This window comes from Callorhinus ursinus, unplaced genomic scaffold (assembly GCF_003265705.2).
Source record: "Callorhinus ursinus isolate GAN/ISIS: 27379988/994484 unplaced genomic scaffold, GSC_fseal_2.0 scaffold1, whole genome shotgun sequence".
Classification (NCBI taxonomy): Eukaryota; Metazoa; Chordata; class Mammalia; order Carnivora; family Otariidae; genus Callorhinus; species Callorhinus ursinus.
The window spans coordinates 50,667,541-50,683,990 of record NW_027397063.1 but is presented as its reverse complement, the minus strand read 5'-3'; the positions used below and the strand labels follow the sequence as shown (position 1 = coordinate 50,683,990).

General features: G+C 36.4%; 1 protein-coding gene across 3 annotated transcripts in view; it reads right to left on the bottom strand.

The window, feature by feature from the left end:
- Positions 1 to 587: 587 nt before the first annotated feature.
- Positions 588 to 16,450, bottom strand: part of ATP6V1A (ATPase H+ transporting V1 subunit A) — a 58,730-nt gene continuing 42,867 nt past the window's right edge. For all 3 annotated transcript variants that reach the window (XM_025874485.2, XM_073893486.1, XM_073893491.1), the window contains exons 9-15: positions 12,423 to 12,545; positions 12,217 to 12,331; positions 11,177 to 11,240; positions 9,599 to 9,802; positions 7,390 to 7,484; positions 5,697 to 5,868; positions 588 to 2,949 (exon numbers count right to left, since the gene is read on the bottom strand). In XM_025874485.2, coding sequence (XP_025730270.1) covers positions 2,857 to 2,949; positions 5,697 to 5,868; positions 7,390 to 7,484; positions 9,599 to 9,802; positions 11,177 to 11,240; positions 12,217 to 12,331; positions 12,423 to 12,545 — 866 coding nt within the window. In that variant the 3' untranslated portion in view covers positions 588 to 2,856. The remainder of the gene's footprint in view (positions 2,950 to 5,696; positions 5,869 to 7,389; positions 7,485 to 9,598; positions 9,803 to 11,176; positions 11,241 to 12,216; positions 12,332 to 12,422; positions 12,546 to 16,450) is intronic.

Sequence of the window (16,450 nt, the reverse complement as noted above, 5' to 3'; positions counted from 1 at the left end):
GGATATTACCAAGTGGACTAAAAGTTGCCCAAACACTGTATCACGAATAAGCTTTCCTATGAATTTTTAAGCATTTCTCTATATAAACTTGACACTTGATAGTAATATGCTAATATAGAGTGGCTCATTTCACACTCCTCTTTACTCCCTTGGAAGTTGTTAAAATACATTTAAAGAAATAAAATATGTCCCAAGTAACATGTTGCTACATTGGATCCTAAATGATTTGGCTTGCAAAATCATGAATTACAAGGCTTTAGTTCATTTGTCAAAAATAGAAATGAGTACCACTGATCTCCTTTAATTTATAAGTGCACTTTTAGAAACCGTTCACTTTTTCAATTTAAAGTAATATTCAGGATGGCATGGGATTCCGTGTACTACACTTCCAAATCATACTGGTATATGATTATAGGCCTTTTGGCAGTCTATCGTGAGGGTCCCAATTCAATTTCATGATCTTAAGTAATAATCTATAAAGGAAGGGAGAAACAAAAAATTTTGAAGTTTATACTGAAAACAGTAAGTCAAAATACAAACAGGTGGCATGTTTTCTAGCAAACACACACACATACAAAGAAAAAATGTTAATTTAAATCCACTTTTTATTCTTTCATAGATTTTAACAATTATACACAACTTTTAACATAAAGATAGTGAAATCTCAAGGATAAGGAGGCAATATATATGGCCTCTTCAATTCGTTCTTCAGGATGGAAGGAAATTTCCAAAGGGTACAATGTGTGAGATTTAACACTGGAAAAATACATATGAAACTTGTTTAACTGGCTCCACTTAGGACCAGGCATAGCACAATATAGAACTGCATCATCTTTTTAAAAGATTGTTGTAATTTTAACACATTCTCACCAAAGAAATATGATCAGTGACCAATTTGAAATTCTACAACATGTAGGTGGAAGGACACTTACAATGAATAGCAGAGCATCTTCTATCTCTAGCCTCTTCACACCCATATATCAACATTCTTAAAAGGAAGTAGGAATTACATTGTAAATTCAGAACAACAAAAAACAAACTTGGTCAAACTTTCTTCATCATATCATTCATTACTATCACAGTCCTAGTTTGCTGGTCGGTTTAAGGTAGGAATAGAACATTTTTGAAATCCTTTTCATTTCCACTGGTCTTAGGGCCTCTGGTTAGGAGGCCACATTGGAAGCAAACTGATAAAGCAGCACCATTAAGTCCGCATCTCAACAAATCACTGCGTAATTTTTATCTTCCAATACTCGGAAAGGTTAAAAAAAAAAAGCTGCATGGAAGAATATCTATCCTGAATAGCAAGCCACTGTAAAAACATGCAATCTGCAAGGATTTCAACAAACTAGAGCTGAATTCTCTACTCACGGCATCTTTCCTTAACAGACCAAAAGAAATACGTTACCTAAAAATTAAATAATAATATACTGAGGCATAAAATAAATACTTTACTTATGCTATTACATTTGGGTATTTGAGATTGTTAGACATATTCACATACCCTTTCCTCTTCCCAAAGAGGAAGCAATGGTGCCAGCACTATTGGTCAGAAAGAGTTAATAGAGAAACTGTTGCTCTCAGAGCTGTTCTGTAGTGTGCCTTACACAGACACAGAAATTATTATTTTAAAACATATACTGAAAAGACAGGATGAAATTATCTTTCTTTTCACATGACCCAGATTCTGTCATCAGCAGGTATAAGAATTAATTTCCTCCCTATTAAACAGAATGGAAACTGTTATGCTGCTATTGCTACAGATATTCTGAGAAATCTTTTGAACCAATAAACTGGTAAACTGGTTGTTCAAAAGTTCACTAAGCAAACAAACATGCAAACATGTGACACATATCATTGTCTTGTGAAAACGTAACCCCACTCTGGTCCCAATTATCACTACAGTCCAGCTGGTCCTTAATGGTGCGAACAGCCTTTAACCATACTGAATACCTTCTCTGTGGCATTTTACTGCCCATCCCACTGCCACATGATTCTTAGAAGCTCAGGCTTCTAAGATGTTTGAGAAAAAGGAAAGGGTGTGATGTGGATCAAGTTCCCGGTGATTGTTTTCAATGTGATTTTAAAAAGAATTTCCTAGTAATGTAGTAGTATAGTCCTTGATACTGAATTTTTCATACTGAAATAAAATATGCTTTAACAAGATGATGTTTAAGTTTGACCACCTGGCTCCTTTTCCACTTTTTTAGAGGATACTGATTCATATACTGTGCTGAGTCCCACAAATGCCTGTTTTAAAAACAGTAGAGTTCCCAACAGTTTCCTATAAACATTCCTGATTTATACTGGGGAAAGCAATGCATAATTGGAACATTAATCATTCATGTTTTTAGAAAAAAGCAATTATATCCTGCAAAGCAGTTACTTAGCAAAATGCTAAGCTGCAAATAACCTTACCACATAGATATTGAGTCATTTCACAAAGTACCTGTCAAAATGTATAGAAATCTGGCCTTCCATTCCAAATCTGTTGCAAAGAGAGAACATGCAGTAGTCCTGTTTACAATTTAAAGGCGAGGAGGAAAGGGCAAACCGAGGACAAGTAGGGATGTCACCCTACAGACAAGTTTACAGTAGTGTAGCCATTATATATCATATTTACTACATTCATCACTTCGGAGAAAGGATCATGGAGGCCCTTCAAACACTGGAACAAAGGAATGTTTGTTTTATATACGACCTACCAGATAAACAGGGAAACAAATGATAACACACGTAGGCACTAGTCTCAAAGCTGCACAATATAGAAGCAAAGGGTTTGGAAATGAGAAATTTAGGAAAATATACACATATGAGAGGAGCTTGCTGAGGAAAGGAAGGAAAGAAATCACAGTTCTAATCTTCAAGGCTACGAAATGCGTTCTGCATATCTTCAAGAAGTTGTGCATAGTCGGCCTTGATTTTTGCCTCACCATCTTTCACTGGATCCTGAGAAAAGACATTACAGAACTCAATTTACCTTTGGAAAATAATTTTCAGAACAGGTAAGTTACTTATTTTGAACATATTTTGAGTATTAGGTTAAGTGAGGTATACTGGCAAAACACAGGCAGGAATCAAAAATTATCCTTATTTTCCTTTAAGAGCAGAAATGTATGCAAGGAGGAACACTACAACCTAAGAGAAAGAAGACAAAATTCTGATTCCCCTGAAACTAATAATACACTATATGTTAACTAAATTGCATTTAATTTTTTTAAAAAGACAAAATTTTGGTTTTGATTTGGTTTGCTAATTGTATTCAATGACCAATGGATCTATCCTCAACAATATGCAAAATATGGGGAAATTATACAATATCACATATTAGATGTATTCTACTGCATGTACATGATAGTTGGAGTTAATTTAGTCAAAACATAATTTACTGTTCAAGTTCTCATAATATCACATTGGCACAGGGAAGTTAAATTTCTAAAATAATCTTAAAAGGCAACACATTTTAAATCTCTATGGAAAACAACTTAATTGAGCAGTATGTATAAAATAGACTTGATGTATAAATAAAAGAGACTTTAAAATATTTAAGCTCTCTAACCAAATCGGTCTACTTCTGGGAACCTATAATAGGAAAATACACAAAACCAACTACAGAAACAAAGCTGTCCATACCAACAACTGGAAATTTCCTAAATACTTAACAATAGGAAAATATTACTCTCCAGCCACAAAATAATGCTACAGAAGAATATTTAATGACATAAAAAAACAAGTGAGGGGGCGCTTGGGTGGCTCATTTGGTTAAGCAGCTGACTCCTGATTTCAGCTCAGGTCATGATCTCAGGGCCCTGCAACTGAGCTCTGTGTCTGGCTCCGTGCTCAGTGAGGAGTCTGCTTGAGGATTCTCTCTCTCTCTCTCTCTCTGCTCCTTCCCTACTTGTGTTCTTACTCTCTTGCTCTCTCAAATAAATAAATAAATCTTTAAAAACAAAATAAGAGTTTAAAAAAAAACCTTGGGATGTCAATTTGATATAGTGTGCTGTAAACAGAAAAAGATACCACCTTGAATTGCACTACTAGAAATCATCACTACATTATTATTGCATATACTTTTTATCTCTTCATATGAATGTATAATTTTTTTAATTTCAGCAATAATATACAGTGTTGTATTAGTTTCAGGTATACAATATAGTGATTTTTTTTTAAAGATTTTATTTATTTATTTGTCAGAGAGAGAGCTCAAGCAGGAGGAGCAGCAGGCTCCCCATTGTGCAAGGAGCCTGACGTGGGACTTGATCCCAGGACCCTGGGATTGTGACCTGAGCCAAAGGCAGACGCTTAACCGACTGAACCACCCAGGCGAATCAACAACAGTGTACTCTTAATCCTCTTCACCTATTTCATTCATCTCCCCTCCCACCTCCCCTCTGGCAACTACCAGATTGTTCTCTATATATTAAAGAATCTGTTTTTTGGTTTGTCTCTTCTTTCCCTTGTTCATTTGTTTTGTTTCTTAAATTCCACATGAGTGAAATCATACGGTATTTGCCTTCCTCTGACTTATCTCACTTAGCATTATACTCTCTAGATCCACCCATGTTGCAAGTGGCAAGATTTCATTCATTTGTATGGTTGAGTAATACTCCATGGTATGTGTGTGTGTATCACATTTTCTTTATCCATACGAATGTGTCATTTTTAAAAATAAAATTTGGATCAAATTACATACGGAATTTTTTGGCAATCTGATTTTTTTCACTCATTATACCATAAGCATTTCCCCATATCTCTGGATTTTCTTTGAAAAAACAGTATTAATGTCTTCATAATATTCTTGCTCTAATTGTATATGCCATAATGTACTATTGACCCTGTTCACTCTTGAATGATATTTAAGAAGTTTAATAAGCAATATTTTATACATTCATATAAAAAATCTCTGATTAACATGTCAACTATACTTCACCTAAAAAAAAAAATCTCTGATTATTTCCTTGGGTTATATGTTTTGAATTGGAATGAAGACTCAAAGAGTGTGAATATTTTAAAATTCTTGATACAGTGAGTGTCTATTTTTACAGATTTATTTTCAACCTACAGTGTAAACAAACACTATATATAGAACACACGGTCAGAGAACCATTCTCAACTTCTCAATAGGTGATTAGTAAATATATCTGTATGTCATGACTTAGAAACCCAATTGATCAAATACTTTAAAAACAATTTTACACATCTGAGCTTCTACTGATAATTTCATTTAATTATCTATTTATGTTGTGCACTTCAAAAAAAAAAAAAAAAGAGAATCCACCTGAAAGTTAAAAGTGATGGGTAATAGGGAAAAAAAATGATGTGTAACAGGACACTTAGAAGTAAACAGCGTAACTCATTTTAGATGAGTGTGGAGGTAAGATGGTAATAGGTACTTGAGGAAAAGTAATTGCTGCTCAGCCATGATCTTAGCTCTAAATTGCCTGGCAGTTAAGACAAAAGGCAAAACACGTCAGCATTTATTTTAGACATGACACAGTATAATTTTTATCTCTAGAATTCCTATTTGAATGTAAATTTACGGTCTCTTCTGGTTTTACATAACCTGAGTATGTGTGAAAATGATAAACCCAAGTTTCACACACCAGGTTTGTGAATAAACAGGTTGTTTGTAAAGAGTTAAAAAAATAAAAAGAAACATTTCTTATTATGAAAAGTTAGGTAGAGGCAAAATATACCTTGAATTTCATAGAGGAAAGCTTATAGAGAATCTCCCCCATGTGCTCACGGATAATGGACCACGTGATTTTACTGTCACTCTGTGCAGTGGTTTCAACAGCTCTCCGGGCCATATCATAAAAGGCAATCATGTTGGACAGCATCCCGACTGTCTTGTAGAATGGGCAGAACCTAGGGTATAAATGAAAATCAAAATAATAAAAATAAAATCCAAAGCAGGTTCATACTTTATCTATAAAATACCAGAGCATTAGCTTTTTTATTTAAATATGCAGACTACTTATATTTATTGGATGATAATAATGAATGAAAACAAAAGTGGAAAAGACTAACAACTACTTGACCAGAGCTTTTGGTACAGATGAAATATGGGGTGGATAGATAGATGGAGATATTTACTTAAGAGTGAGGCTTATTTTTATCTATTAAAATAATCAAAGAGGACGAACAATCAAACAGTACTGCTATAATCTAACAACTCTCTGAGAGTTTGTTTTTGTACAGTGCAGTTAAAGGAGTAACCCAGACAGTAAAATAAATGAATTGCAAAGACTCCTTGTGATAATGGGATTAAGATTTAATGAGTAATAGAAAAGCAGAAAACTGCAATTTCCTAAGGTGAATAGTAGTCCCTTCCCCCATTAATTGTTCATTTTCACTTACCCACACTTTTAAATAATGAGGACACACAAGTTAATATTCAACTTGGATCACATGCATGCCTATCAACTTTCTGACACATTTAAACACACTTGCATATGCAATCTCATGCACATTCTGTATTACACTTTCTGAAGAATTTTCCTTTGGTTGAGTTATCTTTGTATGGGTGGCCAGAGCTTCTTAAATTCCTGATGCAGATTTTTGAGGCTATTGCCATATTTTCTGCTTGTCCTACATTCTGATAATATTCCTATGTGTTCAGTTCCCTCTTCAATCCAAATATGATTTGAGGGAGAAAAGCTAGCCTATGATCAAAGGGCTCAATTTATCGAAGTTTAAAAGAAATGGAGACTTTAAATAAGCCATAGCAGTAGCAGACACAAGTGGGACAGCTAACAGAGACTATGGCAGAAAGAAAGACGACTAGGACTATTGGGAAATGGAGGAGGAAAGTAGGACATAATTACTTAGGAAAAGAGTGGAAGTGGCATAGGCAGCTGTAAAACGTAGTGAGAAAAGCATCTGAAGGAGGCTCCACGCACAATCTAATTAAAGATGGCTGGCTAGGGGCGCCCGGGTGGCTCAGTCGTTGAGCGTCTGCCTTCGGCTCAGGTCCTGATCCCGGGGTCCTGGGATCGAGCCCCACGTCAGGGCTCCCTGCTCGGCGGGAAGCCGGCTTCTCCCTCTCCCACTCCCCCTGCTTGTGTTCCCTCTCTCGCTCGCTCTGTCAGATAAATGAGTAAAATCTTAAAAAAAAAAAAAAAATAAAGTGGCAAATCCCTTAAAAAAAAAAAAGGCTGGATAATGAGTGAAAATACTGTCGTCAAAACTGCACAAATGAGGAAAATCAAGGATAAGGTGACATATTAGATAGTTAGATGTTTGCTACGAAAAAACAAAATAAACCTATATATTGAGTCAGGGTTGTGTCTGTATGAGAAAAAAAAAGGACTTCTAATGTGGAGGCAGCTCTTTCTTCAAAACTCAACAGAAAATCCTCAAATAAAAAAGAAAATCAGGATAGGTTACCTGTCATAAGGAGTATATCCATTTTGTTGTAAGAAATCATCCTTGATAAGTTTTGCTACCTCCAGAGTGATTTTATCTGTTTCGGCTAGAGAAGCCTAGAAGAAAAAAAAATTTTTTTAGAAATTTACTTCCATAATATGGGACCAGTGATTATAATCAATTAACCAAGCAAAAACTATATAATCAACATACAGTCATCTATCACTAACAAATTCACTTCATAACTGCTTGTTGATTTTTTTTATTGTGGTAAAAACATGTAACAAGTTTTTCATCTTAACCGTTTTTAAGTGTAGTTCAATAGCGCTCAGTATATTCGCACTGTTGTGAGGCAGATTTCCTTAACTGGTCATCTTGCAAAGCTAAAACTCTATATCCATTAAATAGCAATTCTCCTTTTCCTCCTCTCCCAGAACCTGGTAACTACCATTCCACTTTCTGTTTCTGTGAATATGACTACTTTAGATGGAATCGTACCGTATTTATCTTTTTGTGGCTGCTTTATATCACTTAACATAATGTCCTCGAGGTTCATCCACGTTGTAGCATGTGTTAGACTTTTCCTTCCTTTTTAAGGCTGGATAATATCCCATTACATATAGACACGCCACATTTTGTTTACCCATTCATTAATCAAAAGACAGTTGGGCTGCTTTTACCCCTTAGCTATTGTGTATAAGTGCTGCTATGAACATGGGTGTACAGATAAACTAATGTTCTTTTACTGATGTTGGCTAACTGAACATAATAAAAAAAAAAGCTCTTTTTTTGAAAAACTTTCTTCACATTCTGTCTTGCTAGCTTAACTATTTGAATTATGAATCTTGAGTTTGTTTCAAAAAAAAAATCTATACAGGGACGCCTGGGTGGCTCAGTTGGTTAAGTGTCTGCCTTCGGCTCAGGTCATGATCCCGGGGTCCTGGGATCAAGTCCCACATCGGGCTCTCTGCTCAGGGGGGAGCCTACTTCTCCCTCTGCCTGTCATTGCCCCTGTTTGTGCCCTGTCTCTCTCTCTCTGACAAATAAGTAAATAAAATCTTTAAAAAAAAAAATCAATACATCCCATAAACAGTTACTTTTTTTAAAAAGAACATTACATGGTGTTTAAAACTATGTAAATGCATGGGGTGCCTGGCTGGATTAGTCAGTGGAGTATGTAACTCTTGACGTTGGGGTTTTGAGTCTGAGCCCCATGTTGGGGGTAAAGATTACTCAAAAATAAAATCTTAAAAAAAAGATACTATATAAATGCAAATTTTTTTTCTATGAGTACTGTTAGAGCTTCTTTAAATACCACTGCCTCAAAAGCTTTAACTTTGGCGATTACCCTAAACAGCCTAGCTGGTAAAGATTTTTTGGAAATTGTGGCAAAAGGACAGGCCCAATAAGCTAACTGCAGTTGTTTGTCATCTCTGTGTAGCCAAGCTCCTTAAGAGGTAAAGATCAGGTCCTTCTTTTCTTTCTCCTGTTTTTTTAAATCCCTTTTATCCCTAATCCCTGCTTCAACCATAAGTATTTTTAAAAAATATTTTTTATTATTATTTATTTGAGAAAAAGAATGAGAGAGAGAGAGAGCACGAAAGGAGGGAGGGCCAGAGGGAGGGTCAGTGGGAGAAGCAGACTCCCCGCTGAGCAGGGAGCCCGATGTGGGACTCGATCCTGGGATCCCAGGATCATGACCTGAGCTGAAGGCAGCTGCTTAACCAACTGAGCCACCCAGGTGTCCAACCGTTAAGTATTAAAATGTGTTTTATGTGTATCCCTTTATGTGCATAAATTCATGTGAAATGTGTATTTTATTTTGTATTGCTATTTTGTATTATGTAAAACAGTCACATTTGTGTCTTCGGCTCTTTTTCAGATCCATCCATGTTGCTGTGTGCCACACAGTCTGCTTCCAGGTCCTGCATACCTCATTCTCCATGGTGTGCAACCCCAAAACTATGAGCAGTAAAACACTGTTCAAAGTGGGTTTGTTACTCAACAATAGATAATCAAAACAATAATCATCTTTCTACCTTCCATAATACAAACAAGACCCTCAAATATCTGCTGGATAAAGGATAAGCTAAACTTCTATTAGTTCAAAAAATACTTAATAAGTACTCATTTTGCTAGGCAAGAATCTGTATATCCAAGGTTCTGTCTGTCCTTACAACACACCACTAACTCACAGACCTGTCCTCCATGGGACTTAACCACCACTTACCTTTCCCACAAGTTGTACAATTTCTGCCAGGTCTTCTTCTTCCTGCAGAATCTCTTTAGCTTTGGTCCTCAGAGGAACAAATTCTGTGAAGTGTTTGTCATAGTACTCGTCCAAGGCACGCATGTACTTGCTATAGCTGATTAGCCAGTTGACAGAGGGGAAATGCTTACGTTGAGCTAGTTTCTTATCTAAGCCCCAGAACACCTGATTTAAAAACAAAACAAATACAACGATTTTTAAAAAAAAATTTTTTTTAATAGTCTTAAAGTATATTTGTCCTAAATATGTAATTCTATAATATTTTGGTCAAATTATCAATCTTTTTAGTATATCTCACATATAACTGAAATAGAATACAACTTACAATTTAAAAAATATATTCTACTTTTAGTTTCAGGATGGATATTAACTATAAATCAAATTCAAATAGTACCTGAATTTCCTTAGTAGTGTGGCAAATCTGATAGAAGAAAAATGAATGGACTCTTCTGAAGATTTATTATGGTGCAATATAAACAGAAGAACTAGAAAATGCTTACTGAGATAGAAGAGATTCTTCACTTTGATTAAACACCTTGAAACATTCTGACTAAATTCAATTCCCTATGATTAAGGGCCAATCCAATAAGATCTAACAGTCATTTTTCTGAGGCCAAATGTTCACATATATTTTATGCATTCTTAACTTTGCTTGCCCTTTCCCTGAAATTGAAACTCAAAATGTTAGCAAAGGTTAAACACCCCGAGAGTTATAAATATAGCCTCTGCCATTTTTTTCCTCAGATACTGACAGAAACATAAGCAAATATTCTTTTCCCCCCATGAATAATACACACACTTATGAATATATCAACATTTTACTACAGCCCTGATTTGTATACATCTTTCATTTAGGCTTCTTTTGATGGCCAAGTTGACCAGCTATCCACTGCAATTCCTGCCTTGTCACTGGGGGAAGCAGCTGCGTAGGCAGAAAATACATTTTCCAGCTTTGCTTTCATCTGGGTGCGGCCAACAGAATGAGTGGAGTGACTGCATCTGAGCTCAGAGTTCACAGTGTGGGTGTGCCTTCTCCACAGTTTCCCTCGTGCCAGCCAGAGATGCAGACGGTTACAAGGCTAGGTGACGGTGAATCTCCAAGCTGGAAGGAACCCTGGTCTCTGAATTACTAGTAAGTGGAAAAGAGCCATCCTGATAAGATCATCTGCTTAGGATCATACTATGAGAAAAAAAGAAACTTCTACTGAGTTTTGGCCATTATGCATTTTTAGGCATATCTGTTTCTACAACTAGGGTTACTTTCACTTAAAGGCTATATTATTCCCACACTAATAAAACTGCTATTCCGGATGTATTTTCCACTTACAGAAATTAAGTTTGTTATAAATGTTAGGCAAAGAGCTAAGAAACAATGGACAGTATTAAAAGCTCTCAGTGACAAGAATGTTCCTAAAACAGACTTTCCTATTGATTAACTCTGTAGTGAGTAGATTAAATACTTCACGATGGTTTAGATAACATTAAAGCAGAGCCGGGGTGGGAAAGCTCAGAAGTTGACTATACTAGGAAAAGATATACCTGAACAATACCAAGAGTAGCAGATGTAACTGGATCAGAAAAATCACCACCAGGTGGAGAAACCCTAAATTTAAAGGGAAAAAAAAGTCATTATAGAAGATTAAGTAACTGGCATATGAAAATAAAAATTGTTTGAAAGTCAATATTAATGTAAATAACTTTAGAACTAACATTTTTTTTTTTTTAAGATTTATCAGAGAGAGAGCCAGAGAGCACAAGCAGAGGGAGTAGGAGAAGCAGGCTCCCCGCTGAGCAGGGAGCCCGAGGTGGGGCTTGATCCCAGGACCCTGGGATCATGACCTGAGCCGAAGGCAGACGCTTAACTGGCTGGGCCAACCAGGCGCCCCTCGAACTAACCTTTAGAACTAAGAAAAACTGACGTACAAATATTAATAAAAATCAGTACTACGTTGCAAATAACAATGGTAACTAGTGAATAGCTTCTAGTACTAGAAATTAGAGATATAATCAGTTTCGTGATTCTAATCAAAAGATGAAACAGGAAGGAAGAAAAAGCTCTAAAAACAAAGTATGGCTTTATGTAGTGATCATGGATCTTCATTTTGTTTTTACCTTGATACAATCTTACCTTAACATGTCTATAATTTTCTAAGTTATTAAGACATTGTGACTTAAATATATCAGTTAAGATGAATAACCAGAATATACAGAGAGAAACTAAACATGTACATTGTAAGGAGATCTTTGGGTGACCCTGGAGGGCAATCTTGGTTAAGAACCACTACCCTCAGAGGAAGCTGAATTTTTTCTTTAAAATTAATGACTTTTGGGGCGCCTGGGTGGCTTAGTCGTTTAGCGTCTGCCTTCGGCTCAGGTCATGATCCCAGGGTCCCAGGATCAACCCCGGCATCGAGCTCCCTGATCAGCGGGAAGCCTGCTTCTCCCTCTCCCACTTCCCCTGCTTGTGTTCCCTCTCTTGCTGTGTCTTTCTCTGTCAAATAAATAAAATCTTAATAAAATAAAATAAAATAAATGACTTTTAATTTTTCTTTTGAAAAGTGAACAGTTGAGGTGCTTACGCTCCTACAATGCTGACACTTCCTTCTCTTTCAGGATTTCCAAGACATTTCACCCGGCCCGCTCGCTCATAGAAAGAGGCCAGACGGGCACCAAGATATGCAGGATATCCACTATCTGAAAAAATGAAAAGAAATTAAGAGAGGGTCTAAGCCAGTGCTAAAAATCTTATCAGCCTTCTTACATGATAAGCAATACAAAGACTTACCTGCAGGCATTTCAGCTAAGCGGCCAGAGATTTCTCTAAGAGCCTCTGCCCATCTAGAGGTAGAGTCAGCCATCATACTGACATGATAACCCATGTCACGGAAATATTCTGACAGCGTAATTCCTAAATTGGGAAGAATATCGCAAGTTATAATTCTACAATGTAGAAACCTGACTTTGTCACCCTTAAGAAAACTTTAAAACAGTAAGTACATGAGGTAGACTGATAGCTGTTCACCAAAATCTGTTCTCCCTCTTCTTCTGTGCACACAGTTGAATTACATTTCCTGGCCTCCTTAATATTTAGATATGACCATGTAACTGACCTCGAGCAGATAGAATGAAAGTCAAAGTAATGAGTCCCATCATCAGGCAAGCCACACATCCTTCCATGCTCTTTATTCCTTCTGACTTATTTGAGATAGAGAGGACTCCCAGGAACTCTGGAAGTCATGATTTGAAAATGAAAGAGTACTTTTCAGCCTGGGTCCCAGCCCAGAATGACAGAATAAAAAAGAGACGCTGACCACTTAAAAAAAACATCTATTATACTGAGCAATGACAAGTTTGGGTTTACTTGTTGCCATAGGCTATTCTAATATAATACACATTTTAAAAAGTAGGAAAAGACTTTTTCCCTATTCCTTGTTGAGATAATTATGTCTGAAATTAATTTCCACTGTAGCTTTTATCTACATATCACACATACACATACCAAAACCCCCCAACTAATTAGCTTGTTTGATTATTTTTCAAAAGTAGCAAATGTTATTAACCTGAGTAATATCTTAATTATCCAGATCATTCTGCTGTGCATATTAGGTTCCATTCTGTTAAATCACTTACGGTAAACCATTTAGAAAAAGAGTCTAACATACAGAAAAGAAGTCCCGGGTTCTAGTTTCTGTTCTGTCATTAACCTCAGCAAACTAGCTTCATTTCCCAGTGTAGTTTCCTAATCTGTTAAAATGGAATAACTCTTGCTCTATCTTCCTGTACATATCAGATGAAATGACACATATAAATGCCCTTTGAAAAGTACAAGGTACTATGCAACTCTAATATATTAGAAAGTTATAGCTGTTACTACATTGTAAGAGTCCCCAAATCTAATGCCCTGATTCCTTTATTTTACCTGTAAAGAAACAGAGGCATATATAAGTAAAACAAAATAGCACTAAAAAATTCAGCACTTTACTATTCATCATATCACATCTTTCAGAATAAGAAATACTGATATCTGAGGCTTTTAAAAAATGATTCCATGATCAAAGTCTTAAAAAAATATCACTTCTCATTATTAAGGCTTAAAAAAAACACATTCGTCATCACATATTCCAATGTGATGATAGGATCAGGTCCTCTCTTATACCAGCATGGCTACATTTTCAGTCTCTGTGACGATGCTCATTAATGCTTGTGTGTATGTATTAGAAAGACTTGGTGGAAGAGAAAGATACATATGAGTAAACTTCAAAGAAGTTTCACAGACCTAACGATATCAGTGCCTACCAGTTTAAAAAAATCAACAAAACAACACCTTAGACAAAATCAAAAGATGAACAAACTGGGAAAACACTGGCAACTCATGACAGATAAAAAGACCATTTTCAAAGAGCTTTTATAAATCAGTATGAAAAAGAACTCCCATCCAAAAGGAACGTGGACAGAAAGCAGTTTTCAAATGGTTAATACAAAGAGCAAAGATGCTAGCTCAGTGAAAGAAATACAGACTGAACAGGTATCTAATAAAGCAGGGATAGTAAAATGCTAATTGTCAAATCTGGGTGCTGAGAACATCAGTGTTCACCACAATATTCTTTCAAATGTCTAAGTGATAATTATCCTAAGAAAGTGGTACAAAACCTAGCACTGGTGAAGATGTGGAGAAACAGAACTCTTGCTCGCTGTTACCCCTTTTTAAGGGCTATCAAAATCTAAAATCTACATTAACAGTTGTATGCTTGGCAATTTTACTTCTACAAATTTACCTTACAAAAATGTACAAAGAAACGTGCACAAAACATGAAAAGAAACTATAAAAAACATACATAAGGATGTTTTAGTGATGCAAGGTTTGTGATAGCAAAAAAATGATCAATAATCCATGTGTCTATCAGAAAGGTGCTGGTTAAATCAGTTATGACATAGCCATACAGATGGGATACTGTGCATTTAAAAGAAGACTTCCTGTCTTAAAATAGTAGATGAATAGGTCACTTTTCCCTTCTCACACAAGTAATCACCAAACAAGAAGAACAAGAAATATAAAAACTCTATTATCAGGGCACCTGGTGGCTCAGTCGTTAAGCGTCTGCCTTCGGCTCAGGTCATGATCCCAGGGTCCTGGGATCGAGCCCCGCATCAGGCTCCCTGCTCTGTGGGAAGCCTGCTTCTCCCTCTCCCACTCCCCCTGCTTGTGTTCCCTCTCTCGCTATGTCTCTCTCTGTCAAATAAATAAAATCTTAAAAAAAAAAAAAGAAGATAACCATAAGAGAAGAGAAAAAGTTTCAGAAACAATTCTTGAAAATTTTCCAAAAAAATAAAAGACATCTTTGTAGGTTGAAAAGGTAAGTAAGTATGTTTCAGGAAAAATTTATCAAAACTATCAATACTGGCATATATCCTAATAAAGTTATAAAACTTTAAATTTACAGAGAAATTCCTTTGAGCAAAAAGAAAAATCATCTATAAAAGGGAAAAAAGCAGGTCGGCTTCAGATCTCTATCTGGCATTATTTTTTTAAAGATTTATTTATTTTGAGAGAGAGAGAGAGAGAGCACGTGCTCATATGAGTGAGCACACCAGGAGAGGCAGAGGAAAAGGGAGAGAGAATCCCAAGCAGACTCTGCCCTGAGTGTGGAGCCCGATGCAGGGCTCGATCCCATGACCCTGAGATATTAACCTGAGTTGAAACCAAGAATCCGAGGCCAACTGACTGTGCTCCCCAGATGACCCTCTCTCCCTAGAATTTAATGCTAGGATAAGAGGTCTCAAGGAAACAAACACTGATCCAAAATATTTATACCCAGCCAAACTACTATTAAAATTTAAAGGCAGTGGAGCGCTTGGGTGGCTTAATCGATAAGCGTCTGCCTTCGGCTCAGGTCGTGATCCCAGGGTCCTGGGATCGAGCCCCGCATTGGGCTCCCTGCTCGGCAGGATGCCTGCTTCTCCCTCTCCCACTCCCCTTGCTTGTGTTCCCTCTCTCGCTGTGTCCCTCTCTGTCAAATAAATAAATAAATAATCTTAAAAAAAAAAAATTTAAAGGCAGTGGAGGGGCACCTGACTGGCTCAGTCAGAAGAGTGTGCAAATCTTGATCTTGGGGTCATGAGTTCGAGCTCTGTGTTGGGTGTAGTGATTACTTAAAGAGGAAAGACAAAAAGGAAGAAAATTTAAAGTCAGTGGAGGGGCACCTGACTGGCTCAGTCAGAAGAATGTGCAAATCTTGATCTTGGGGTCAGGAGTTCGAGCTCCGTGTTGGGTGTAGCGATTACTTAAAGAAAAAAGAGAAAAAGGAAGAAAATTTAAAGGCAGTGGAAAAAAACAAACTTATGAAGAAAAAAGAATCCATGGAATATAGTTTCCCTGAGCCTTTCCTGAAGAAACTTCAAAAAGTAAGATTTTAGCCAACCACGAAACAAATGGAGAAACTGTAGCCAAAGGACTGCTGTGGGGACTGACTCCATTTTACTCTAGGTTTAAGGCTAATACGAATATTGTATGTATGGTTACACAACAGAATGTGAATATTATAAATCCTGAAAATGTAGAAATAAGAGTACCAAAAGCTAGGATAGAAGTAGGAGCAAAGATGGGAGGTAATACATAAACACACTGATTTTCTTATCTTTTATATCTAGCCATCAAAATACAATAATTCAAAACTGATGTTTCAAGTTATAGAGCTACAGGTATATTTGGAATTAGAGCAATGGTAAATCATGTAATGAAAGAAAAACAGTAGTAGAAGATGTGTCATTTTATCGTCATACTAGCTTTAAACTTAAGAACAGGTGTAAACTTCC